The 25750-nt window shown below is 40.8% G+C and overlaps 1 protein-coding gene across 1 annotated transcript in view; it reads left to right on the top strand.

Moving 5' to 3' along the window:
- ano1a (anoctamin 1, calcium activated chloride channel a) overlaps nucleotides 1–25750 on the top strand; it is a 288477-nt gene that overhangs the window by 124009 nt on the left and 138718 nt on the right. Inside the window, exons 7-9 of the mRNA XM_073049786.1 lie at nucleotides 9062–9113; nucleotides 9487–9542; nucleotides 11674–11715. Coding sequence (XP_072905887.1) covers nucleotides 9062–9113; nucleotides 9487–9542; nucleotides 11674–11715 — 150 coding nt within the window. The remainder of the gene's footprint in view (nucleotides 1–9061; nucleotides 9114–9486; nucleotides 9543–11673; nucleotides 11716–25750) is intronic.

Consider the following 25750-nt stretch of genomic DNA (forward strand, 5'->3'; position numbering starts at 1 on the left):
GTACAAGATTTTCTGTGGAGAGAGGGAGGCCTGGAGAAAAAGAGAGATGACTTTAGATGGAGTTGATCAAAATATCTTGTGTTGGCTTCAAATTAGATTCCTGACTTGGAAGTACTTCATAGACACAAGAGTTTCTGCAGATGTTGGAAATCCAGAGCATCACACCCAAAATGCTGGAAGTATTCCGGTTGGGGAGCATTTATGGAGAGGGTTAAATAGTCAACATTTCAGGCTGAGACCCTTCATCAGGACTGGCAGGTTCATTTCTTTCTGCCTAATTTCCACTCTGAACACCACTGTTCATTACTTAAAAAACACAAAATGCTGGCAGAACTCAGCAGGCCAGACAGCATCTATGGGAGGAGGTAGTGGGCCTGCTGAGTTCTGCCAGCATTTTGTGCTTTTTATTTATTTCCAGTATCTGCAGATTCACTCGTGTTGCCTACTGTTCATTACTTGCCTTTTAGACCTGACAAATTCTCCTAACATCTGAGTCCTATCACCCGTCAGATCTTGCTCCACCATTTCTCTGCCACCAACCCCCCCCCCCACTTCTTATACTTGCTATCTTGCCTCCTTCCAGTCCCGAGAAGGAATCTCGACCAGAGATGTTGACTGTCCACTTCCCTGCATTGATTCTACCTGACTAGCTGAGTTCCTCATTTGTGCTGTTCTTTTATCAGTATCGTGTATTCAGAATAAATAAGATGTCTGGATCCAACAAATGGAAAGCCTTGGATGTCACTTGGCTTGTGACAAAGAGAATGGTCAGTGGGTGTTAGTGTGGGTTCTTGATCACTTCCGTATGCATTTATTTTTAGCTTTCTGTTGAGAACGCATTGAGAAAATTGTCCTGAGCCATTTTCCAGCTCAGTTTGGCAGCAGGGATCGTCTAGTCTCCAAGGAGCAAAGTGCATACTGTTAATGAAAATAGTTCTTTTTACTCTTATTGTGATTTACAGATTGCAATCAGAAAAATTGTTATTGAGATTTAACAATTTGTCTTTTTTCAAGCAATGCTGCAATTACTTGGCATCCATCTGCCGTGATTAGACATTATACTTTCATTGTTTAAGGCAGGGGTTCCCAGCCGGTGGTCCACAGACCCCTCTGTTAGTGGTAGGGGTCCATGGCATAAAAAAAGGTAAGGAACCCCTGGTTTAAGGTATCCTCTCTCTGGACATGTCTGTCCTCTCTGGGTATCAGTAATTCATTCTGCAGGCAATTTTTCATAACTGATTAATTCCCAGGTTTGCTAAGCTTTGACTGAATGAACAGTTTTTCATCACTTGCCTTGCCATCCTTTGGCCATCCTCATTTGGCCAAAGCCGTGCCTCGCTTGTTACTCATCAGCTTAGGCTGTTTACATTCTCTGCCATTTTTGCCTATCCTGATGCTATTGCTTTCTCACAGAATTTTAAGGTCTTCTGTAAACCTGTACATTCAAACACTTCAAGGGTGAATAATAAGAACTCATTTACAAATAATAAAACAACTCAAAATTAACAATTTGATCTGCTTTCTTGTTGAAACAATTTTACATGTGCTCTCTTGCCTTCTTCCCTGCAGGTATGCTTAAGAATATTCTGGCATCTTCCCCCTTCCTTTCCAGTCCTGATGAAGGGTCACAATCCAAAACATCAACTGTTTATTTCTCTCCATAGATGCGGCCTGATCTGCTGAGTTCCTCCAGCATCTTATCTGTGTTGCTCTGGATTTCCAGCATCTGCAGAACCTCTGTTTCTGCTCAGAGTGGAAATAAGTTGCATCTCAGATAACATTTAGATGTCACTTTCTTTACATACACACCTGATGTCATGTGTTTCTTCCTCATTCACATGGAGGTTATTAAAACTTTCAAGTCTCACTTTGGGCTAGGGCCCGCCATTTTTCTGTGTTTCCTGGTATCTGACCTGGCTCAAAGTATTCCCTAGTGCATATTATTCTGAACCTTTACCGAAGGTTTCAAATATAAATACTTTGCGTACAAACTCCTTTTATATTAACAAAAATCTCTTAAGTTGCTGAAGTTCAATTAATGTAGTGATTTCCAAGCAATGTGGAATATTGGGTGAGACTAGAACTAGAGGTCATAGGTTAAGGGTGAAAGGAACATGGGGGGGGGAACTTCTTCATTCAAAGGGTGATGAGAATGTGGAACGAGCTGCCAGCAGAAGTGGTGGCTGTGGATTTGATTTCAAAACTTTTTAAGAGAAGTTTGGATAAGTACATGGATGGGAGGGCTATGGTCTAGGCGCAGGTTGAAGGTGCTGTGCAGAATAATAGTTTGGCCCAAAGGGCCTGTTCCTGTGCTGTAATGTTCTATGACTAGATTTTGACTCCCAGATATCAACAATATTCAGTGAAGCTTGTGCCGTAATCATTGTTAATTGATCTGTAATTGGGTTTAATGCATCTTCTATCCTGATAAGTTTGAAACTCACTGCTTTTTAATAGCCAATTTATTAATAGCCAGATTAATAGCTGCTTTATTAATTGCTCCCTCTTCTATGCCAGGGGTTTCCAACCTTGGTCCCTGGACCCCTTGTTTAATTATGTTGGTCCATGGCATAAAAAAAGTTGGGGAAACCCTGTTCTACGTAGAGAAATGATGTACTAATCCATTGGAAGGTTATAATCTTGAGAGTTGTAACTGAGAACACAAAACCCATCACATTTCTCCTCTCTGCTATTTTCTTGCCCTATTACAAGGCAACAAATACCTGTGTCTCCAGGCTCTACTCACTTCCCAGAAATGAGGGAAGCTTGCAATTTATGCATTGTTTTATAGTGCCTCTGGTTAATGAAGTATCTCTGAAGTGTGTTCACTGACAGGTTGCAATCATTTTTCATTCTAGAAGTTGTGAGAGCACTGCAGCTTATCGGCTTAATGGGTTTGATTTCTGCTTCTCCCTGTGGGGAGTTTGTGCGTTCTCCCTGTGGCCGTGTGGATTTCTTCCAAGTGTTCCAGTTTCCTCCCATATTCCAAGGGTGTGTGGGATTGGGGGGGCGGGGGGCGGTGTTGGCGAGCATTGGGCTTGCTGTATTGGTGCTGGGGCATGGCAGCACTTGCAGGCCGCCCAGCACAGTTATCACTGATTTGATTTGCCACATATGATGCATTTAACTGCACATTTGGATATACATGTGACAAATAAAACTGAGCTTTTTTATAAACGACAACACGTTGGTGATCCCAAGTGTTCATTGGAGGTTAGATGTTGGCCAGAGTAATGTGATGCCTTTCCTGCTCTTCAAAGCAATGCCTTCATTTGCAACAAGGTCTGTATATCAAAATTCATTTGAAAGTCTGTGCAGTTTTCCTTCATCACTGCAATCACAATGTTGTTGTTTTTGGTATGCTCTACTCTCTGGAGTGAGGCTTGATTTGACCCTATGGGATGGGACTTGAGCCTGCGTCCTTCTGAATCATTTGCCAGCTGATCCATGGCTGATGTGGGAAGTGAAGGCGACCTTTTATTCCACCCACGCAACCCCCACTTACACTCAGCAGTTTTCCCATCAGCTTTTGTCAACAGACTTGGATTAGAAAGTTTCTCAATGTAGTGAATGAAGCATCTTTTCAAGAAGAAATTTTGCCTTGGAAGAAATGGTGACTGTTTTAACTTGATAGAAATTTCTGATTATAATCCAAGTTTGTTTCTGTCCCACACAGCTACTAATTTCTAAATAAATCTCCCTCCAGCCCCAATGTCTCCATTCTGAGGATACATAGGTCACTTTGTTGATGACATACCAGGTCCAGTAGTATCACTGTCTTGCTGTTGTCATTGGCTCAGTCCTTGACACATCTGCAGAGGGTGGTGGGGGAGGGGAGGGAGATGAAATTTAAAACTGATCTTCAAATGCAAATGTTTACTTTTGTAATTTTTAACCTCACTGAAACTACTGGTATTATCCCATTGGCTAAATAGCGATTTGCTGAGTAGATTTGTTTTGTGCATTTTTAATGTATCCAAATACTTAGCTTGTTTATGTTAATATTGCTAAACTGAGTAAATTATACAATAATTTTGCTTGTGTTTTAAAAATTACAAATATTGGAACTGGTGAGGAAAACTTAATACAAAACTATTTACTTTAAAAATTCACCTTGTAAATGTGCAGAGTCAAGTTCAAAATTTGTATTTATTAGTTTTTTTATTAGTTTTTCAAAACATTTTACAAATTAAAAACCCCAAATCCCAATGAGGAACATTAATACAGTGCAAAATTAAGCATACAATAACAATATGCTACAAAGGAAGAGAATTAACAAAAAAGCACCTAAATTAAAGACAAGTAAGCTTAGTATCCTCCCCAAGCCCCACAACACAAGGAAAAACAACTCCAGACCAACCGCAACTCAATATAGAGAGTATAAGTCAGAACAGTCAAACTCCCAGACTGTGAATACACTTAGCAACAGAGGATAATAATGCCTTCTACCAGAAAAAAAAGGGAGCTGAAAGCAAGGGACCGAAAAGAAGAAGAAAAAAAACAAAACCCCAAGTCAAGAGGAAGGTTATGAAAGTACTTGATAAAAGGTCCCCAGACCTTATGGAACTTTAGATCCGAATTCAGAACTGAATAATGAATTTTTTCGAGGTCCAAGCAGGCCATAATGTCGTTAAGCCATTGCGCATGAGTGGGCGGGGCAACATCTCTCCATCTAAGGAGGATCAAGCGTCTAGCCAGGAGAGAGGCAAAGGATAATATTCGGCATTTGGTCGGACCCAGACATAAATCTGTCTCGCCCCAAAAACCGAACAGAGCAATTAAGGGGTTAGGTTCTAGGCGCTGATTCAGAATACACGATAACGTAGTGAAGACATCTTTCCAGAATTTCTCCAAACTAGGACAGAACCAGTACATATGGATGAGAGAGGCCACGCCCCTCTTGCATTTATCACAGAGCGGACTAATGCTAGGGTAGAATCGAGATAGTTTAGATTTAGACATATGGGCTCTATGAACAATCTTAAACTGTAAAAGGCAATGGCGAGCACAAAGAGAGGTTGAGTTAGCCGATTTGAGAACTGAGTCCCAGCTCTCCTCTGATAAGGAGATATTTAAATCCTGCTCCCAGGCCATTTTGATTTTATCCACAGGGGCCCGTCGTAAGGCTGCTAGTTTATCTCGGATAATTGATATTAAACCTTTACCTAGTGGATTGATGGAAAGAAATAGGTCCATAGCATTTTTCGTAGGCATTTCAGGAAAGTTAGGAATTAACAGAGCAATAAAAGTGTCGGATTTGGAGATATCTGAAAAAATGAGCGTTAGGCAGATTGAACTTAACAGAGAGCTGCTGAAAAGAGGCAAAGCGATTATCAATGAAATGATCTTCAAAATGTCTAATGCCCTTCCTATACCAAACATGGAATGCTGAATCGTACGTAGTAGGTAAAAAAAGGTGATTATGTGCGACAGGGCTGGAAACGGAGACCCCTGGAAGCCATAGCATTTCCTGAACTGAGCCCATATACGCAAAGTGTGTCTAACGAGAGGATTAGCTATTGATCTGGGCAGACTACTAGGGAGTGCAGAGCCAAGAAGTGCAGAGATAGATAATTCTTTAGTGGAGCTCATCTCCATTGCCACCCAGTTAGGGCACTCAGGTTGGCTGTGGAAGAAAGACCAAAAGGTAGCACAACATATATTAGCTGCCCAATAATATAAGCGAAAGTTAGGTAAAGCCATGCCACCCTCTTTTTTAGATTTTTGGAGATGTATTTTATTAATTCTAGAATGCTTATTCTGCCACAAATATGACAAAATAATAGAGTCTAAGGAATCAAAAAAAGATTTAGGAATAAAAATTGGGATAGATTGAAATAAGTATAAAAATTTGGGGAGAACATACATTTAACAACATTAATATGACCTACCAAAGACATAGATAGAGGTGACCATTGTACCAGATTCTGTTTTATAGCATATGAAAGATTGGCAAAGTTTTCACGAAAGAGATATTTAAACTTCCTTGTGGCTGTAATTCCAAGATAAGTAAATTGATTATGGACTACTTTAAAAGGGAGATCACGAAATGTTAGTTCTTGTGCTTCTTTATTAATTGGGAAAAGTTCACTCTTATGTAAGTTAAGTTTATAGCCAGAGATCTGGCTAAACTGGTCAAGAAGTGAAAACATTAGAGGTAAGGACATAGACGGATTTGAGAGAAAGAGTAATAAGTCATCAGCATAGAGAGAAACTTTATGCTCAACACCCCCTCTCCAAATCCCAGTCAATTCAGGACAGTTTCGAAATGCTATCGCCAGAGGTTCTATAGCCAAATCAAAGAGAAAGGGACTTAAGGGGCATCCCTGACGGGTGCCACGTTTGAGATTAAATACTTGGGATTTCTGAAAATTAGTTAAAACAGAAGCAGTAGGACACAGGTACAGCAATTGGATCCAAGAGATGAAACTTTGGCCGAGGTCAAATTTTTCTAAGACTGCAAAAAGGTAGTTCCACTCTATACGGTCAAATGCTTTCTCCGCATCGAGGGAAATAACACATTCAGGAATCCCAGTTGGAGGTGAGTATAAGATATTGAATAAACGCCGGATGTTAAAAAAAGGGAGATGGTTTTTAATAAAGCCTGTTTGGTCATCAGAGATAGTGGAGGGAATAACGGTTTCTAGTCTATGAGCCAAAACTTTAGCTAAGATCTTTACATCAACATTGAGCAGAGAGATCGGCCTATACGAGGAACACTCTGTTGGGTCTTTGCCCTTTTTTAAAAGAAGAGTAATAGATGCCTCATTGAAAGAGGGTGGCAATTTGCCGTAATTAAACGAGTCAGATAATACTGAAAGTAACTGAGGAGAAAGAAGTGAAGAGAATGATTTATAAAATTCTACAGGGAACCCATCAGGTCCAGGAGATTTAAGTCCAAAATTAAATTGCCTCTATATTTTAATTTTTCAAGATTTTTGACTTTTAGATTTTAATGTCATGTGAATGTCACAGGCAATGCCGGCATTTATCTTCCAAACCTCGCTGCTGTGGTAGTTCAGGGACATTTAAGAGTCACCACTACTGGTGAGCTCAGAGTTCCATATATGCCAGCCAGGGTAAGGATGATATTGCCTCCCCCAATGGGAAGACTGGTCGTTTCATTATTACATTTGCAAAAAGAATCTTCTTAAAATTACAACTTGAATATCTTGAGTTTAGATTCCCCAGCTACAATAGTGGGATTTGAACTTCTCAAGAAATCAATAGTTCAAATTCAACTTTAATTGTCATTCAACCATACATGAATACCCATGAATACAGCCAAACGTAACAGTGTTATTCCAGGGCAAGGTACAAGAAAACAGTACCAACAGTTATATAAGCATAAGCCACATAGTAGGCGTGTACAAGGTATCAGTAAATACAGTCACAAAAAGAAAATACAGCCCAAGACCCCAAGTCATGAATGTTGCGGCAGTCTGCAGTCGAACACAATACGGCTTGTCTTCTGCTGAGCCGGCACTGGGGACAGCACCGACTCCAGCTTGGCGCCGCACCATACTGCCCCCAGCACTCCAGTGGAGCGCACCGATTGCAATGCTTCTCTCCTGGCCGGCTGTAAACAGGCGAGACCATGGGTTGAGGCCTAATCCCTGCTATGACTGAGCCATGCAGCTGTCCCGCCACCCGCCAATAAATCAGTGAATCAGACTTGCAGCGTTGCACGCTAACAATGTCAAACAGGATCTTATAATCAGAAGTAAAAGGGAACTAAGACGATCACTCAGTGTTAGACTGCACACTGCCTTCATGCCCCGAATTCTCCCATGCTCTCTGACACAGGCAGCATCACAATCTACACCAAGTCCAGCTCCTTCAGTTTTCCCACCAATGAGCAAAACACTGCTGGGGTAGACCTGCAGTACTTTAAGTGTTTAATATCCCGCAGGGTCTTGTGATCATAAAAAAATACATTTAAAAAATACAATAGCACCTTTGGTTGGCCCTTTCAAAGCTGCTGAGATCGAACACAATGCCATCTTACCAGAAAAGCACAACTCACTTCATTACTATGGTACTGCTGCTTTATTTAATACAAACTATTGATAAAATTGCATTAATTCATCAGGGTATTGATTTCAGTATCAAGGTTATTGTTTGTTGCCAGTCTTTAAATGTCTTCACCTTGGTCAGTCACTGTTTCTATTTCAGAGGTTAGTTAAGAGTCCTCCATGTTGCTGTGTATCTGGACTGGGTAGGAATTCAAGGAATTATGGATCTGTATGCCCATATCCCTTTGGGGCAGAGCAGAGGGATTTGAAAATACAGACAGATCCATTGTTCCTTGACAGGTAGATAGGGTCATAAAGAGAGCTTTTGTCACATTGGTCTTCATAAAATAGGGCATTGAATATTGGATGTTAAGTTGAAGTTGTATAAGGCATTGAGGCCAAATCTGGAATATTGAGGGCAGCTCTGGTCACCTACCTATGGAATGTTATCAATAAGATTGAAAGAGTGCAGAGAACATTTGCAAGGATGTTGCCAGGTCTTGAGGACCTGAATTAAAGGGAAAGGTTGAATAGGTTAGGACTTACTAACCCTAACCTATATGTCTTTGGAATGCAAAAGGAAAATGGAGCAGCAGGATGAAATCCACAAGATCACTGGAAGAACGTACAAACTCCTTACAGAGAGTGATGTATATTGAACCCTGATCTTACAGCTGGCATAGTGAAGCATTACGCTAACAACTATGCTAGTGTGAGTCCTCCAAGTACCTCGATGACTGGATATTTAGAGTAAGTTGGGATCATTTAGAGTAATTTAAATCATTTAGAATCATTTACCCATATTATCAAGCAATCAGACGTGGGAAATTTGCTTCTAAATATGCATACTTTTTTTTTAACACTTCGAATTTGCTCTGAGTTTACCGAGTATACTGTTGCAGTTGAAAAGCACCTGCTTGGTCATTGGAGTTGTACCTTGATTTCTTGATGTAACAAATAATCTGACACCCTTTACCACCAGGAGAAAAATAAATAATAATGTAGTTTCACCATGAAATAATCAACTTTCTCTATTTCTCTCCCAGGTTTATGAAATTTTAAAAAGAACAACCTGCACCAAAGCCAAATACAGCATGGGTAAAACAGATTTGCTTCCTAATCTTCATCATAAGATGCATGCCCATAAAGATTGATATTAAACTTTGTTGTGAAGTTGAGTACAAGTAGATGGCACCATCCCACCCCAGTATGGCGTTATTTGTCTCTATCCACATTCTTAGTCTACAGTTTAAAAAAGTTTAATAGCTTGTCTAATATTTGTGATTTTTTAAAAAACATTTATGATCAAAAAAGAAATTTTGTATTTAAGCACTTGTTTTGGCAGTTGATGCATTTGCTATTAGATTTTCCTTGCATTCTCCAATGACAAAACTCAAGAGTTGTAATCTGTATACATACTTTGATAACAAAATAGACTTTGAACTGAAACCAGCATTTTTTTTTTATGTAGGGATCACCAGTCTTCTTGCCAGTGGAGTTTATGTTGCAGCCTATCCTTTACATGATGTAAGTAATATTAATCTATAATACATGCCAAGGACAAGAAAAAGTGTTACAACATTACAGTATAAGCATGTTGAGTGAGGGAGACTTGTTAATACACCCTAGTCTTTTTGATAACATTGCATTTCATTTATTGTGTTTGCAATATGTGGCAATGCAATTTACAAGTAGAAATTCTAAATCTTCTTTCTAAATATGTTTCACGTCTTTAGTAAAGCTCATTTTTGCATTTAAGAACATGGAACATTACTGCACAATACCGTCCCTTCAGTCCACAATATTGTGCCGACCTTTTAACGTACTCCAAGATTAATCTAACCCTTCCCTCCCACAGAGTCCTTCATTATTCCAACATTCATGTGCCTATCTAGGAGTTTCTAAAATATCCCTAATGTATTTGCCTCTACTACCACCCCTGGCAAGGCATTCCATGCACCCACTGCTCTCTCTGTGATTTTTTTTTTTTAAAAAACACTTACCTCTGACATCCTCCAATCACCTCAAGGTTATGCCTCCTGGTATTAGCCATTTAGGTTCTGGAGGTAGAACTGCGGAGGTCGATTGAGCAGATGAATTTTGGAGACAATAGAGTGACCGTTCAGTGTTAACATCCTTGCTTTTGGAATTAACAATCTATCTACCCTTTTGGTAGTAGATATTATTTGTTGGTTGTCCATCGTGTTGTGACAATAACAGGAAAGCTGTGCGGGGGAGTTTTTAGAGTGGAAAGGGGGTTGCACTGGGGCAGTTCCACCCTCTCAACCTCAGAAGTCTGGGTCCAGTGGGACGAACAAGCATCACGTACTGGGGTCGTCTTTGGTTGCAGCAGATGACCATGACATCTTCTGTGCCTTGTCATGCCCTTTGCTCTCCACAAAGCATTGCATATCTGCCTTCCTGGCCATTGGCTCTCACTGTAGATCCCATCCGCCCAATCCACCGGAGCTGACTTCACATGCTAGGATAGGGATGTCCCAATCTCAGCAGGGTACCACCACCTGATTTAGCCTGCCAGTTAAAACTATGTACTTGGGTGTGGCTGCTGTCACTGCAAACAGCTTCTTGAGGCCACAGGTGAGAGCTGAGTGTCCGGTGGTGACCGAAGGTGAATGAGCTGCTCCAGAATAGACATGACAAGCCCCTTCACCAGAGGTACTACCCCTCCCTGGAAACCCCACACACCCCAAAGACATTTTACTGGCAGCTTTTATGCAAAGGGCAAATACTCTTGTTCTCCATATGATGAAAATCCCTGGTGTCGTCTGGATAATTCGCCTCTTGTTTCTCTACTGTTTAAAAAGAAAACAATGTGTTGGATTTGATCTAATAGAATTGCTGGAGTCAAAATATTCAACAGGTCAGGCAGCACCTGTTGGGAGCCTGATCTGTTGAGTAGTTCCAGCAGCCATTTTGTTTTGGGTTGATGGGGGCTGCCATGTTGTGCATCCAATTTCTCCCAGATTCTTTTATTTCTCTAATTGCTCTCCATCCATTAATTGGATGATCTCCATCACAGCCATTTCCTTTTATTCTCCCCGGTCTTCCTTCTCGGCAACTTAACTGGCTAATACCTGGGGGCATGCCTTTCAGGTGATTGCAGGAGAGTAGAGGGGGGGATGTCAGAGGCAAGTATTTTACACAGAGAGTGGAATGCGGTAGAGGCAAATACATTAGGGACATTTAAGAAACTCTTAGAAACAAGGGTGACAGAAAAATGAAGGTCTATGTAGAAGGGAAAGGTTAGATTGTTCTTAGAGAAGGTTGAAAAGTCAGCCCATCATTGTGGGCTGATGGGCGTGTACTGTGCTGTGGTGTTCCATGGTATATGTTCTTAAATGCACTCGGCTTTACATTGCTCCATCTTTGCTGACAGGTTGCCCCATAGAACACTGCCTATCCTGAGTACTTCTGACCATTGTTTTTATTTTTTTTTATAAAGTTCTGCTTGTTGTGTATTTGTAGTATGTTCCTCCTTCAGTTTTTCACTGGGCAAATTTGGAAAATGCGAAAACTTGCTGAAATCATTTGTTATAATGTAATGTATTAAATAATTTAATATAATATTGTAAAGAAGGGAAGCGGGCAAAGAATGCAATTTCTTACAGCTCACATGATCTACTTGAACTTTCTACAGGGCCATTACAGAGGACAGTCCATAGAAGAAAATGACAGGAAGGTAAGTGAAATTTAACTGTTGAAATGGAAATTTGAAATGTTTAGGAAATCGATTCCTGTAATTGACAACAGGATCCAGAATATTTGATACTTCCTCCAAGTGTCCCACCTACGTTAACCTTTTACCTGTGTTCATTAAGGTTTTTTTACACTTGGCAATGGACTTGAGGTTCAGATTCGTGTCTGTGAGACACAAGAAACTCAAAGTGCACATGGTTTATTCAAGAGGTACTTGCAGAGGAAATCTCTCTGCAAATTACAATGAACATTGTAGCCCAGGGTATCACATGATTCAATCCTTACAAAAGCCTTAAAGTAGCCAGTTCTTATTTATGACCTGTGTTGAATATACTAGTCTGAAACAGGTGTATTCCTCCAGTTTCTTCCTTTTATACTCTCCACTGAGCTTCTCATCCATTCAATAATTTTTCCCTAACCCTTAATGATGTTGAATAGCTCCAACTTCCCCAAGTCCTTGCAGTAGCTGACAATTCTCGCTGCTAGAACTCTGCTTCCCTTCCTCAATCAAACATGCTATCCTCACCATTCAGAACAAACCCTTAACCTTGCACCCCTTTTCCCCATCCCCTCCTTTGAAAATAGCTGCTCCACTTTCAATTGGTAACTTGGCTTATTATAGTCGCATTGCTCTGTGAAAAAGTGTTTTGTATTCTATCCATACAGGTTATTTCATTATAACAGTGCATTGAGGTAGTTGGATCTTCAATCTTGTATCTGGTACAAGGGGGAACAACAACATGATGTAGAATAAAGTGTTACATTTACAGACAAAGCACAGTGCAAATAGTCAACAAGATGCAAGAGCGTGACAAGGTAGATTGTGAGGTAGAATGTCCATTCTATTGTAGTAGGGATCTGTTCAATAGTCTTATAACAGCGAGATGGAAGCTGTCCTTGAACCTGATAGAATATGCATTCAAGCTTTTGTTTCTTCTGCCTGATGGGAGTGGGGAGAAGAGAGAATACCTGGCATGGGAGGGGTCTTTGATTATTTTGAATGCTTTACTGAGTCGGCAAGAAGTGTAGAGTTCTTGAGGAGGTTCTGTGATCTGCTGCGTTATGTCCACAGCTCTATGGTTTCTTGCACACACTGCGCCTGGCCCCACAAATGTCACTTCTCCCAAATCCACAGTTTCTCCTTCTGAAATGTAAAGTTTGAGTCTAATTGCCTGCCCCATACTAAAATATCTCTAGCCTTTCAGAAGATGTATATTCATATAATGAGGACAAACCACTCCTCATTGTTCCATAAGACGTAGGAACAGAATTAAGCCATTTGGCCCATCGAGTCTGCTGCACTATTTTCCCTCTAAACCCCATTTTTCTGACTTCTTCCAATAATCTTTGACACCCTTGCTAATTAAGAACCTATTAACCTCAGCTTTAGATATACCCAATCACTTGGTCTCTACATTAGTCTGTGTCAGTGAATTTCACAGATCGTTCCCATGAAGTTGTTGTCGTCTTAATTTATCTGCTTGGGTAAGACCAACTCCATTCCCATCCATTTACCTGCAGCTCAAGTATTGTGTGCAATTGCTTCTTTTCAGATTTCCACACACCCACTTCACTGCCGCTTCTGAACAGTATCTGAAACAAAGCCAGTTTCTATCTGTACACAGTGCTATGTGGTCCCTTTCTCAATTCTTTCACTACCTGCCTGAGACTAAATTCTGCGGTTTCTCCTTTAGGAAGACCAAAACCAATAATTTTGGCTCTAACCACACTATATTTCCTATCTATGGACTTTGATACCCTAATTCCTTCCTCAAATCCATCTATTCCCCTCCTTTTTAAGCCTGTACTTTAAAATCTACCTCAGACAGAATTGGTCATTTGCCCTAATATTTGAGAATTCATGTGCACAGATGACTGTGGAGGCCAAGCCATTGGGAATATTTAAAGTGGAGGTTGATCAGTTCTGTATCAGTAAGATTATCAAAGGTCACAGGAAGAAGACAGAATAATGAGGTTGACAGGGATGAATGATGAATGAGAAGACTCATTCATGAATGGCCTAATTTGCTCCTGTGTTTTGTGGTTACCTCAGTAAAAGTTCCAAATTGTTGTCAACAAGAATTTTATCTAAATATTTAGTTATACAGCGTGGACTAGGCCCTTCTGACCCTTTGAGCCACACAGCCCCAGACAAACCCGATTAACCCTAATCTAATCACAGGACAATTTACAATGAAAAATTAACCTAACTCGTAAGTTTTTGGACTGCGGGAGGAAATCGGAGGACCTGGAGAAAACCCGTGCATTCCTCAGGGAGGACATATAGAGCCTCCTTATAGAACTGCGTCAAAGTTGAACTCTGAATGGCAGGACACTCTGAGCTGCAATAGGGTTGTGCTAACCACTGCACTGCCGTGGCGCCCATTTAGAAGGTACTTCCTGCAATTTAAAATATAAAAATGTTTAATTGGTAACTTTAAGCACAGCTACTGTTTTGTGGTAATTTTGGGTAATGTGCATTTTATATAGAAACTCCTGGATGTTGGCAGCTAACAGTGAGTTTACTTAAAGTGCTGCTACTTACAATAGCTGTAGGCTGACGGGGAAAGCTTTCTTTATGCTGGTGTACTTGTTACAAGACCAAAACAGAAAAGACAACATACTAACTTGTTAAAATGTTGGAATCCTGTGTTGCTTAATAAATCTAGAATGTTATATTATTCCGGGGTCAGTTGGAACTCTGCTGCTGTGATAGACTTGCTCTTTTTAAAAATCTGCTATTTGACACTGCCAAGATTTATTTTGGAATATGTTGCTGTAGAACTTAATACAGCACCCTCGTCCAGAATTTCAACTTGAGTTGGTTTTACTGAATGTGCTATATAGTCACATGTGCTGTGCTCTGCTTCCAATGTTCATTTCCAGTGCAACCAAATTTTAGGAGCAGGATACAATCTGCTGTTGTGATATTATAGTGCATCTAGTATTACCAAAAGAGTCCTAATACCAAGCAATTGTGTATGAAGAGTGAATTTTTCCATCTTGAATGATTCACTTTAATGTAACAGCAGTGGTGTGTCAATCTCAAAAGATGGGATTATCCTTGAAGTTAATGGTCTCCAAGAATATCTGCAGCCTTTCTGGTAAAGGGATGCTGGGAATGATGTCCCAGTATTTAGATTCCAGTGAAGGAGTATATCTTCAAGTCAAGGTGGTATGTGAGTTGGAAATGATCGAGTATGCAGCGTGGTCCAATGTGCCTGCTCCCCTTGTCCTCGGTGGTAGAGATTTCTGCAAATCTAATTACACAACATCCACTGATTCTCCTTTGACTATACTGCTTGTTATTTCTTTAGAGAATTATTACAGATCTGTCAGGCAAGATTTTCCCTAAGGAAGCCATGCTAACTACAGCCCATTTTATCATGTGCTATCAAGTACCCCAACATCCTTATCCTTAACAGTCGACTCTAACACTGGGGTCAGACTAATTGGCCTATAATTTCCTTTCCTCTGCCTCTCTCCCTTTTTGAAATTGCCAGAAGCAATTGATTTTTGAAAAGTAATTACTAATGCCTTCACAGTCTCCATCACTTTCAGAACCCTGCAGTGTAGACCATCTGGACCAGGTGATTTGTCTCCCTTCAGACATTTCAGTTTCCCATTGATCTTCTCCCTAGAAATGACAACTTCACACATTTCTGCCCCTGACACTCTCAAACTTCCAGCATAGTGCTGGTGTCTTTCACAGTGAAGACTGATACAAAATACTCATTCACTTCATCCGCAGTTTCCTTGTTCCCCCATTACTACCTCTCCAGCATAATTTTACAGGGCCTGATACGTACACTCACCTCTGTTTTACACTTTAGATATCCGAGTATGTAAACAAATCTACAGACAGAAATATTACTGGCAAATAAATTTTGACAAATTTGGATGAATTTAAGACCATCTCATTACTTGGAAGATGAGAATTGAAATGAAGCCCAAGTGATTTTGAGAGTATAAATATACCAATTATATGTATCAGAATGTTATGCCCATAATAATGATATGGAGAGGTTGAAGTGGAATATGATCACTATCATGGACTAGTTGGTTTAACTTTTAAATCTACTACTCAACCTTTTCTCTCTAGTTCTGCCAAAGGGTTTCGGGTTGAAACATCGACTGTACTTTTTTCCATAGATGCTGCCTGACCTGCTGAGTTCCTCCACCATTTTGTGTGTGTGTGTTGCTCAGATTTCCAGCACCTGCAGATTTTCTCTTGTTTGGGTTTAATGGTCCATTTTTGCACTGTATGTTCTTTAAGTCTTTTCCCCTTGGATGCTTTTCAGTTCTTATCTAGGCCTTCTTAGCAATCATTTGCTGCTGGGTTAAAAACTTGTTACTCAAATGTCTTAAAATATGCCTTGTTTAGAAAAATATAATGAAACAATTGGTCTGTTAAATCATCTTTCCTGTTAATCCAACACTCTTATATATGTGGACTCTGAGATTTGTCTCAAAGGAAAATGGAGTTGAGTGAAAACTTAATAGGCTTTCTCACTTGTCTGTTGAACTAACCACAATGGTGGCATTCATGTGAAAGAAAGACTAGTTTCCCTGCTTCAGGATAAAGGAAACTACTGCAGGAAAAGGTCAATGCTCGCAATAAACTTCAGCATTCCACTTGTCTTCACAAGGACTACATATCTGTTTTAATCCCTTGAGGTAAATGTTCTGCAGGAATACTCCCGATCTCCAAAGCTAAGTGGGTAAAGTTATTTAATCCATCTCTATATACCCCCTTAATTATGATTAGCCTCCCAGGCACAGAACCACGATACCCATTATTTCTTATTTTGAGATGCAGCATGGCAACAAACCCTTCCGGCCCAATGGCACCTGTGTAATTAGCCACTGCCCAGTAATGCCTATGTGACCAATTAACCTTCAACCTGCATGTCTTTGTAAGGAGGGAGGAAACCAGAGTACTCGGTGGAAACTCACGTGGCCACAGGGAGAATGTACAAACTCCTTACAGATAGTAGCAGGAATCTTTAGTGAAATCTCTGACCACCGAGGTACTACCACTTGTATTGCTGAACAAAGACTTGGGATGATTCAATTTTTCTTTTAGCAAGGTTGTTGGCATATTCATTCCCCGCATCCCATATTTCTAAACGCTGAAGGGGGAAAATGGGGTAGGTCTTCTAGTCTCTGGCTCCACTGTCTCCAGCTCTGTATTTACTTTTGTGTATGCGTCATCTGTCACAAATAGCATTTTAAAGACTTGGATTTGTTTGCACCACTTTAATAAAAAGTTAAAAGTTTGTTAATGTTTCGCTAAGTGGGTTGAGTTGAAGGTGCAAATGCTTCATTCCTGAGATGATCAAAAGAGTCCATGCTTAAGTGCCCAGTACCTTTAGTCTCTACTGCAAGTGGCCCAGTAAACAGATGCCATCTGCTGGAATCCTTTCTGGTAGCAGAAAGAATTGGCACTTTTTAATCACCTGTCACAACCTTGACAGAACGCTTTATAACCAAAAAATAGATTTGTTCTTCCCATTAGCTACTTGTGGTGAGGGAGATTGTGGTTTACACAGTTCACATAAAATAAGGCATCCTTTCTCTGACAGATTAGATTTGGGCCGAGTGAAACTTTCAACAATAGGCTTTACACATTAGTGTCAAACGGAAATTAAAAAGCATTACCTAAAACAATTTCTCATGGGACAGCCCGAGACTTTTTCCCATGGCTGAAACAATTAATAAAGAGGGCATCATCATAAAGTGATTGGAGAAAAATATAGGAGGGATGTCGGATGTTAGATAGTGTGTAAATAAAACAACATACTGTGCAAATACAAAAAGAAAAATAGATAAGTAAGCAATAAATATTGATAACATAAGATGAAGAGTCATTGGATTATGTGTCAGTGATGAGGTGAGTGAATTTATGCCCTCTGATTCAAGAGCCTGATGGTTGAGGGATGATAACTGTTCCTGAATCAGGTGGTGTGAGTCCTTGGGCTCCTGTACTACCACCTTGATGGCAGCAGTGAGAAGAGAGCATCGCCTAGATAGTGTTGGATGATGATGGATGCTGCTTTCTTGCAACAGTGCTCCATGCAGATGTGCTCAATGGTGGGGAGGGCTTTACCCATGATGAGCTGAGCCATATCCACTACTTTTTGTAGGCTGTTTCATACAAAGGCATTGGTGTTTCCATACCAGGCCGTGATGAAACCAGTCAATACACTCTTCACTACATATCTATAGAAGTGTTCTGAGGTTTCAGATGATGAGCAAACCTTTGCAAACTTCTAAGAAAGTAGAAGTGCTGCTATTATTTCTTCATAATGGCTCTTGCCTACTTCACTCAGGAACAGACGCTCTGAAATGATAACACTGAGGAATAACCCTCTCCACCTCTGATTTTCCCCAATGAGGACTGGCTCATGGACCTTAATTTTCCTCCTCCTGTAGTCAATAATCATCTTCTTGGACTTGATGCTATTGAGTGAGAGGTTGTTGTTGTGGCCGGACAACATCTATGGGGGGAAAAATGTACAGTCATTGTTTTGGGCCAAGACCCTACGGCAGGACTTAAATATGGTATTGAAGTTTTTCTTAGTCATCAGTCAGTTGCTCGAAGCAGAGGTGCAGGAATTGGTACAGATCGTGCTGCCACCTGCTACAGGAAGGCTTCAGAGGCAGTAACCAGTCTAACATGGTGTGGCTGGTTGTCATGGACATTTTTCTTGTGATCGCAAGACCCTGTTGGACATTGGTGATGTAGAATACTGCAAGTCTGGTTCATTGACTAGACCGATAGTAGGGAAGCTGCATGGCCTCTGTTGTAGGGCAGAACAGGCCCTCGAGCCGCAGGGTCGCCAGTTGCAGCCACCCAGTGAAGCGGCACTGAAGGCAGTGTGGTGTGGCGTCCATGCTGGGGTGAGGGCTTGACTCCACCCATTGATGCTGCCTTTCGGCGTTCACTCGGTCAAAGAGAAACTAGAATGTGATCAGACTGCTGCAGGCTTGTTCTTGCCAACAACATCCCATGCACCATCAATCTGTAGGACAGGACACTTGGACCATGTTATTTTTGCATGATTGCTATCACACTTGTGTGTGCTACGTGTGCTGTGTATGATTGCTGGTAGAGTTTGGACCTTGGCCCCCGAGTAATGCTGTTTTGTTAGACTGTGTTCATGGGTATTCATGCAAACACGAGGAAATCTGCAGATGCTGGAAACTCAAGCAACACACGCAAAATGCTGATGGAACACAGCAGGCCAGGCAGCATCTACAGCAAGAAGTACAGTCGACGTTTCGGGTCGAGACCCTTCATCAGGACTAACGAGAAAAAGAGATACTAAGAGATTTGAGAGGGGGAGGTGGAGATCCAAAATGATAGGATAAGACAGGAGGGGGAGGGATGAAGCTAAGAGCTGGGAAGTTGATTGGCAAAAAGGGATACAAGGCTGGAGAAGGGAGAGTATCAGAGGATGGAAGGCCTTGCAAGAAAGAAAGGGGGAAGGGGAGCACCAGAGGAAGATGGAGAACAGTCAAGGAGTTATTGTGAGAGGGAAAGAGAGAATTTTTTTTTTAAATTAAAAATTAGGGATGGGGTAAGAAGGGGAAGGGGGGCATTAACAGAAGTTAGAGAAATCGATGTTCGTGACATCAGGTTGGAGGCTATCCAGATGGTTTATAAGGTGTTGTTCCTCCAACCTGAGTGTGGCTTCATCTTGACAGTAGAGGAGGCCATGGATGGACATATGGGAATGGGATGTGGAATTAAAATGTGTGGCCACTGGGAGATCCTGCTTCCTCTGGCAGACAGAGTGTAGGTGGGTATTCATGTATCCTTAAATGACAATTGAACTTGAATGGAACACCCTGCCAGGGATTGTGGTAGAGGCAGATACATTGGGGGCTATGGATGATAGAAAAATGACATGCCCATATTGTAGGGAATGGTAGATTGATTTTGTTGTTGTTGTTGCTCAGTCATTAGTCGAGTCAGACTCTTCGTGACCTTCGTGTTTTCGTGGCAAGATACGGAAGTAGATTGCCAGGCCTTTCTTCTACACAGATACTGCTGCTACTCAGGTTGGGACCCAGCTGGGTTTGAACTCAAGATCATCTGCTTTGAAGTCCAATGCTGATGCACCACCAGCCGGCCCAGATTGATTTTAGAGTAGGTTAAAAGGTCGGCACAACTTTGTGGGTTCTGTTATCTGTTATGTCTTTGAGATGTCAGTGCTCTGACAATTCAAATTGGAGTTGAGCTTTTGGTCTTTGTGTCTGATGTGATGCCTTCATAGGAGTAATAATGCCTGCAGAAATCTTAGCTTGCTGGCAATGTGTACAGATTTAAAGTTCAACGTAAATTTATTATCAAAGTACATAAATGTCACCATTTACAACCCTGAGATTCACTTTCCTGTGGGCAAACTCAGCAAATCTATACAATAGTAACTAAAACAGATTCAATAAAAGATCGGCTAGAGTGTACAGCCACTGCATAGGACTGTGCAAATGCAAATATAAATAAATAGCAATAAATACCGAGGAAAATTAGATAATGAGATAGTCCTAAAAGTGAGATCATTGGTTGTGGGAACGTTGCAGTGATGGGGCAAGTGAGTATAGTTATCCCCTTTTATTCAAGAGCCTGATGTTTGAGGGGTGGAAAGTGTACATGAATTTGGAGGATCTTGTGCTTTCCACCTGGTGGCAGCAGCGGGAAGAGAGTCTGATCTGGGTAGTGGGGATCTCTGATGATGGATGCTGCATTCCAGTGACACTGTTTCATGTAGATATGCTCAATGGTTAGAGGGCTTTACCCATGATGTACTGGGCCGAATCCACTACCTTTTGTAGGATTTTCCATTCAAGGGCACTAGAGTGGTGCAGCAGTGAAACAGGCCCCTCACCTCACCACATCCATTAACCAAACTTCTGTTTTAATATTTGGCCTAACCGCAAGGCAATTTACCATGACTCTTTAAGCTACTGACTGGTACATCTTGGGACTGGGAGGAAACCAGAGCACCCGGAGGAAACCCATGTGCACAAAGGCAAGCACATGCGAATTTTCTTACACAGGATGCCAGAATTGAACTTTGATGCCCTGAGCTGTAATTACGTCATGCTAGCCACTACACTATTGAAGTGTAAAGTCCAATATGAACTGCAGTCACTGTTGTTTAGTAGGACTGTTACAACCAGTTTGTACACAGCAATCTCCCATTAAGTGTGTAATAACAACCAGTAAGGTGTTTTTAGCTGACATTAATTCTGGTCAAGGCACCAGAACTCCCCTTCTCTGTACAACAATCCCATACTAAAACCAGAAAATTAGAAATGAGTGGAGGTTCCCTGGGGAAAGAAGAAACTGGTTACTGGTGTGGAAACTTACTTTAGGATGGAGGTTATTAATGTTCATAAAGGAAGAGTAAAGTAAGTAATGGAGGGGGAAAAAAAACAAAATTGAAGTCACAAGAACAAATTGCCAAAGTTGTGATAAATGTAAGTAATCACAAAAGTATGGTCGTGTAAAGGCAAATACTACTTTCTAAACAGGAAGCAAATTCAGAAATCAGAAGTGCAAAGGGACTTGAGAGTCCAAGTGCAGGTTCCCTAAAGGTTAAAGTGTAGGATGAGTTGGTACTAAGGAAAGCAAATGCATTCATTTCAAGAGGACTAGAACGTAACAGCAAGGATGGAATGCTGAGGCTTTCCAAGACATTGGGCAAACCACATTTTGAGTATTGCTGGCAGTTTTGGTCCTCATCTTATAAAAGATGTGCTGACATTGGAGAGGGTCGGGAGGAGCTCTACACAAATGTTCCTGGGAATTAAAGGATTAACATACTGTATAAGGAGCATTTGATGGCTCTGGGCCGGAACTCACTGGAGTTTAGAAGATGAGGGGGGATCCCATTGAAACCTGCCAAATTTTGAAAGGCTCAGATAGAATGGCTGTGGAGAGGATGTTTCCATTAGTTAGAGATTTTGGATCAGAAGGCATAGCCTCAGAACAGGATGTCCCATTAGACTAGAGATGAGGAGGGTTTCCTTGGCCAGAGGGTGGTGAATTTGTTGAATTTATTGCCATGGATTGTTCTGGAGGCTAAACCATTGGGCATATTTAAAGCAGAGGTTGATCGGGTCACGATTTGTAATGGTGTCAAAGGTTATGGGGAGAGGTCAGGAGAATGGGGATGGAGAGGGATAATAAATCAGCCGTAATTAAATGGTGAAACAGACTCAATGAGCCAATTGGTCTAACTCTGTTCCTATGTGAGCAGAATTCTCTGAGCAGTTTTGGGGCCCTTATTTAAGAAAGGATGTGCTGACATTGGAGAGGGTTCAGAGAAGGTTAACAAGAATGATCCTGGGAATAAAAGGAGGATCATATGAGCAGAGATTGAAGACTCTGCCCTGTACTCGTGAGAATTCAGAAGAATAAGGAGCAGATATCATTGAAACCTATCAAATGTTGAGAGGCCTAGATAGAGTGGATGTGAAGAGGATGTTTCCTTTAGTGGGGGATTTTAGGACCAGGAGGCACAGTCTCAAAGTAGAGGGATGTCCTTTTAGAACAGAGATGACGAGGAATTTCTTTAGCCAGAGGTTGGTCAATCTGCAGAATTTATTGTCTCAAGGGACTGAGGAGGCAGGTCTCTGGATGCATTTAAGGCAGAGGTTAATAGAAGTCTTGATTAGTCAGGTCATGAAAGATCACAGGGAGAAGCCAGGAGAATGGGGTTAAGAGGGAAATGGATCAACCATAATGAAATGAAAAGCAAAATCGATGGGCTGAATGGCTTAATTCTGCTCCTATGTGTTCTTGGTCAAATATCAGGTGGGTAAACAAAAATGAGCATGGCTGGAAAACATTGAGTGTAATAAATAGAGCAAAGGGGGCGATAAACACGAGATTCTGCAGATGTTGGAAACAGAGAGCAATGCATACAAAACCTGCGGAGTTCCTCCAGAATTAAAGAGCCTTGTCTGTTAGGGAGCAGCTTCCAGTATCTGACCCTTATGGAGATGACAGTGCGGGCATTATAGACTTGGTCTTCCTGTCTGGCATCATATTGCGATGGGTCAGCAGTAGCACCATTGCTCCTCTGATTTCCTGTGAGACGCATGTATAATTATTGAGTTACTGTCACAGCAGTAAGCTTGCGTTCCCTCAAGCTGAGAGCCACATAACAGATGCTGAGACTGAAACCTTGGCTCCGTCCCTTAGTGCTTTGTCCCCAAACGATGGGAACAAAATGAATGCTGACGTTGACGTTTCTGTAAAGCTTTCAATGCCCTCAATTACTGCGTTTGAAATTAATGCAGTTGGAAGCATTCTTTCTGGTTTGGTGCCAAATAGAAATGTTTTTTCTCAGACTTTTTTTAAAAAGTTAATGTAAGCAAAACCCTTTTTTTTCAATCTGGGCTCCAGAAAGTCTTGTTGCCAGTACCACCTCCCCCAATTCTCCCCAAGACCCTTCCGGGTCAGTGTCTTTGAGCAAAAGAGGTTATCCAATAGTTCAAGTTATTTAAGGCACAAGTATCCCAATTTAGTGCATTTGAGGAAATAGGATTTTATTATTCTTGGAGTGGATCTGCTTTGTAAACAGCCCTGGATCTGTTCAAATTCCAAAAGGTCTATTCCATCCATCTTTGTCAGCCCAAATTATTAGCAGTTGACAAGAATATGCAATGGCATTAATAAAGTGACTACAAAGTATTTAACATATACCAGCCACCTATCAAGTGTTGTGTAATGTAGAGAAGGCTTCCACTGTCTGTAAGCTGCTTTATTAGTGCTATTCCTAACTGCATTATTGCAGAAGCAATATATTTATTATGGGAGCTAAAAATAAAATTGTCAAACATGCGCTAGGAGAAGTCTACTGATGTTGTATTGCATTGATAACAACTGCACCCCAAGTGGCTGTTGAGATTATTGCAACTTTCAGTGTCAGGAAAGTCGACGCTGGTTTTGTTCACATTGATGAATTGCTTTTCAGTGAGGCTACATCAGTCGCCACGTACTAAGAGTTAACTGCAGTTGGAAAAGATGGATTAAGGAAGAGGCCATTTCAATAGTGGTTTTTAAAAACTGAATTTTCATAGGTTGGGCGTAAGATTTCTACATTCTTACTTCAGAAATTCATTCATTATGTGCTATGTTGTATGACATGGGTGATCATGGTCTTCCATCTGTCTTTAATCTGAGATGTTCTAATAAGCTCTTCAAAACTTTTACTTGTCCATTCCTTGATGTAACTTGTGAATGTCATGCACTGACTTTTTCTTTCATTGCTTCTTCCCATCACTGCAAGATGTTCAAGCTTCTCTTTCCTCAGTATGTGTCCCAGAAATTCAAACCTGCTGTTTCCCAATTGATGATATCAACTCTCTTTCTAGTCTGGCTTTTCACCACACTTCCTCATTTGTTACTTGGTATTTACACACTATTTTCATCATTCTTCTCAAAAACCACATTTCTGGAGCTTCAAGTCTTCTTTCATTTAGCTTTCATATTGTCCAACATACGATTCCATATGTTGGTGTGGAATTGAACATAGCACCACAGAACTGAGTTTCGTACCCATAGAAATTATGTTATTCTTTAGTATCTTGCTCACGCGCACAAACGTGTATTTAGCAATCCCAATCCTCCTCCTAATTTCAACATCAGACTTACTGTCGGATATTATTATATGTTATAATGTGCTCCCCAAGTAATTAAACTTCCATGTTTGTTTAATTGTTACGTTGCCTTCTTTTAATTTGCATTTCTGTATTTATTTCTACAAAAGTCTTCAGTTGGGTCTATTTTACCCAGCGCTATTGGTGCATGGAACCTGTTGTGTAGATAAGGAAAATTCCTCAGGGGAAGTATTTTTTTAAAAAAACATATGGAGGAGAAACAGGAACAGAAGGTGACTATTTATTGTTGTTTAAAGGATGAGTGAAGGCTCTGGTGCAGCAGGCCAATCCAAGCTAGCAGGGAGGAACGACTGGTTTCTATGTTACAAATACAGTGCTCTTCATTGGTTGTTTCTTCAATAACAATAGTACACAAGCAAAGTGCATTGAGAAATATGCACACCAAGAATGGTTGAAATGGCTCCCTGAATTATTTATGTTTTTATTTGGAATATGAATGGGTTGGAAATCAAAACTCTGCTGAAATCCACTGTGCAAAATACTAAGGGGTTTCCCAAGGAAGTTGTTTTATTCTGGAGAATCTAAATGTAGTGGATGTGAACTCATTTCAGGAGTCAGTGATTTGGGACAGTTGTGAGGAATGTCTTTCTGCACAAAGCTAGTAATCTGTGGAATTCTACACCTACCTGTTGTGGATGCTCAGTCATTGTCTGAAGCTTGGTTCTGGAGATCAATGGACCAGAAAACCTGGAGACTGGATGAGGAAAAGGATGTCAGGGGATTGGATATACTCTCATGCTATTTGGTAGTGGAACAAGCTTGAGAGGCCACTTCAGATTCAAATTAAATTGTGACGTGCATTGAACCATACAATGAAATGCACCTTTGTGTTTACAATTACACAAACTAATGGTGTGCTGGGGGCAGCCCACAAGTGTCAGCGCACATTCTGGGCCGAATTTAGCCATTTCCTGCTAGAATTTAAAGTCCTAGAAAAGTACAGCACAGGAACAGGCCCTTCAGTCCATCCAGTCTGTGCTGAACCATAAACTATTGTTCTGGTCAGAGGATTTGAGCTTGGAGGTCCAGTAAAAGTAGTCAAGGAATGGCTGACTAATAGGCCTCATCCTTGGTATTGTGAGTCTTGAGTGCTGTCAACTTGGGCTATGTTGACAGCAAATAACTTGGCCAATCTAAAAGACTTGGCATTTCTAGTTATGTTTGTTCCTTCTGGTCTTTTTTTAGTAACTTATCTTTGTTTTCAAAATTCTTACTGCTGTTGCTATTGAAATCGGCATTTAATGAACAATGGCATTGGAAATGTCGCCTGTATCAACAGTCGTGGGAGAATACAATCAAGTAAAATCTTTGCAACATAC

Source organism: Hemitrygon akajei, chromosome 6 (assembly GCF_048418815.1).
Source record: "Hemitrygon akajei chromosome 6, sHemAka1.3, whole genome shotgun sequence".
Taxonomy (NCBI): Eukaryota; Metazoa; Chordata; class Chondrichthyes; order Myliobatiformes; family Dasyatidae; genus Hemitrygon; species Hemitrygon akajei.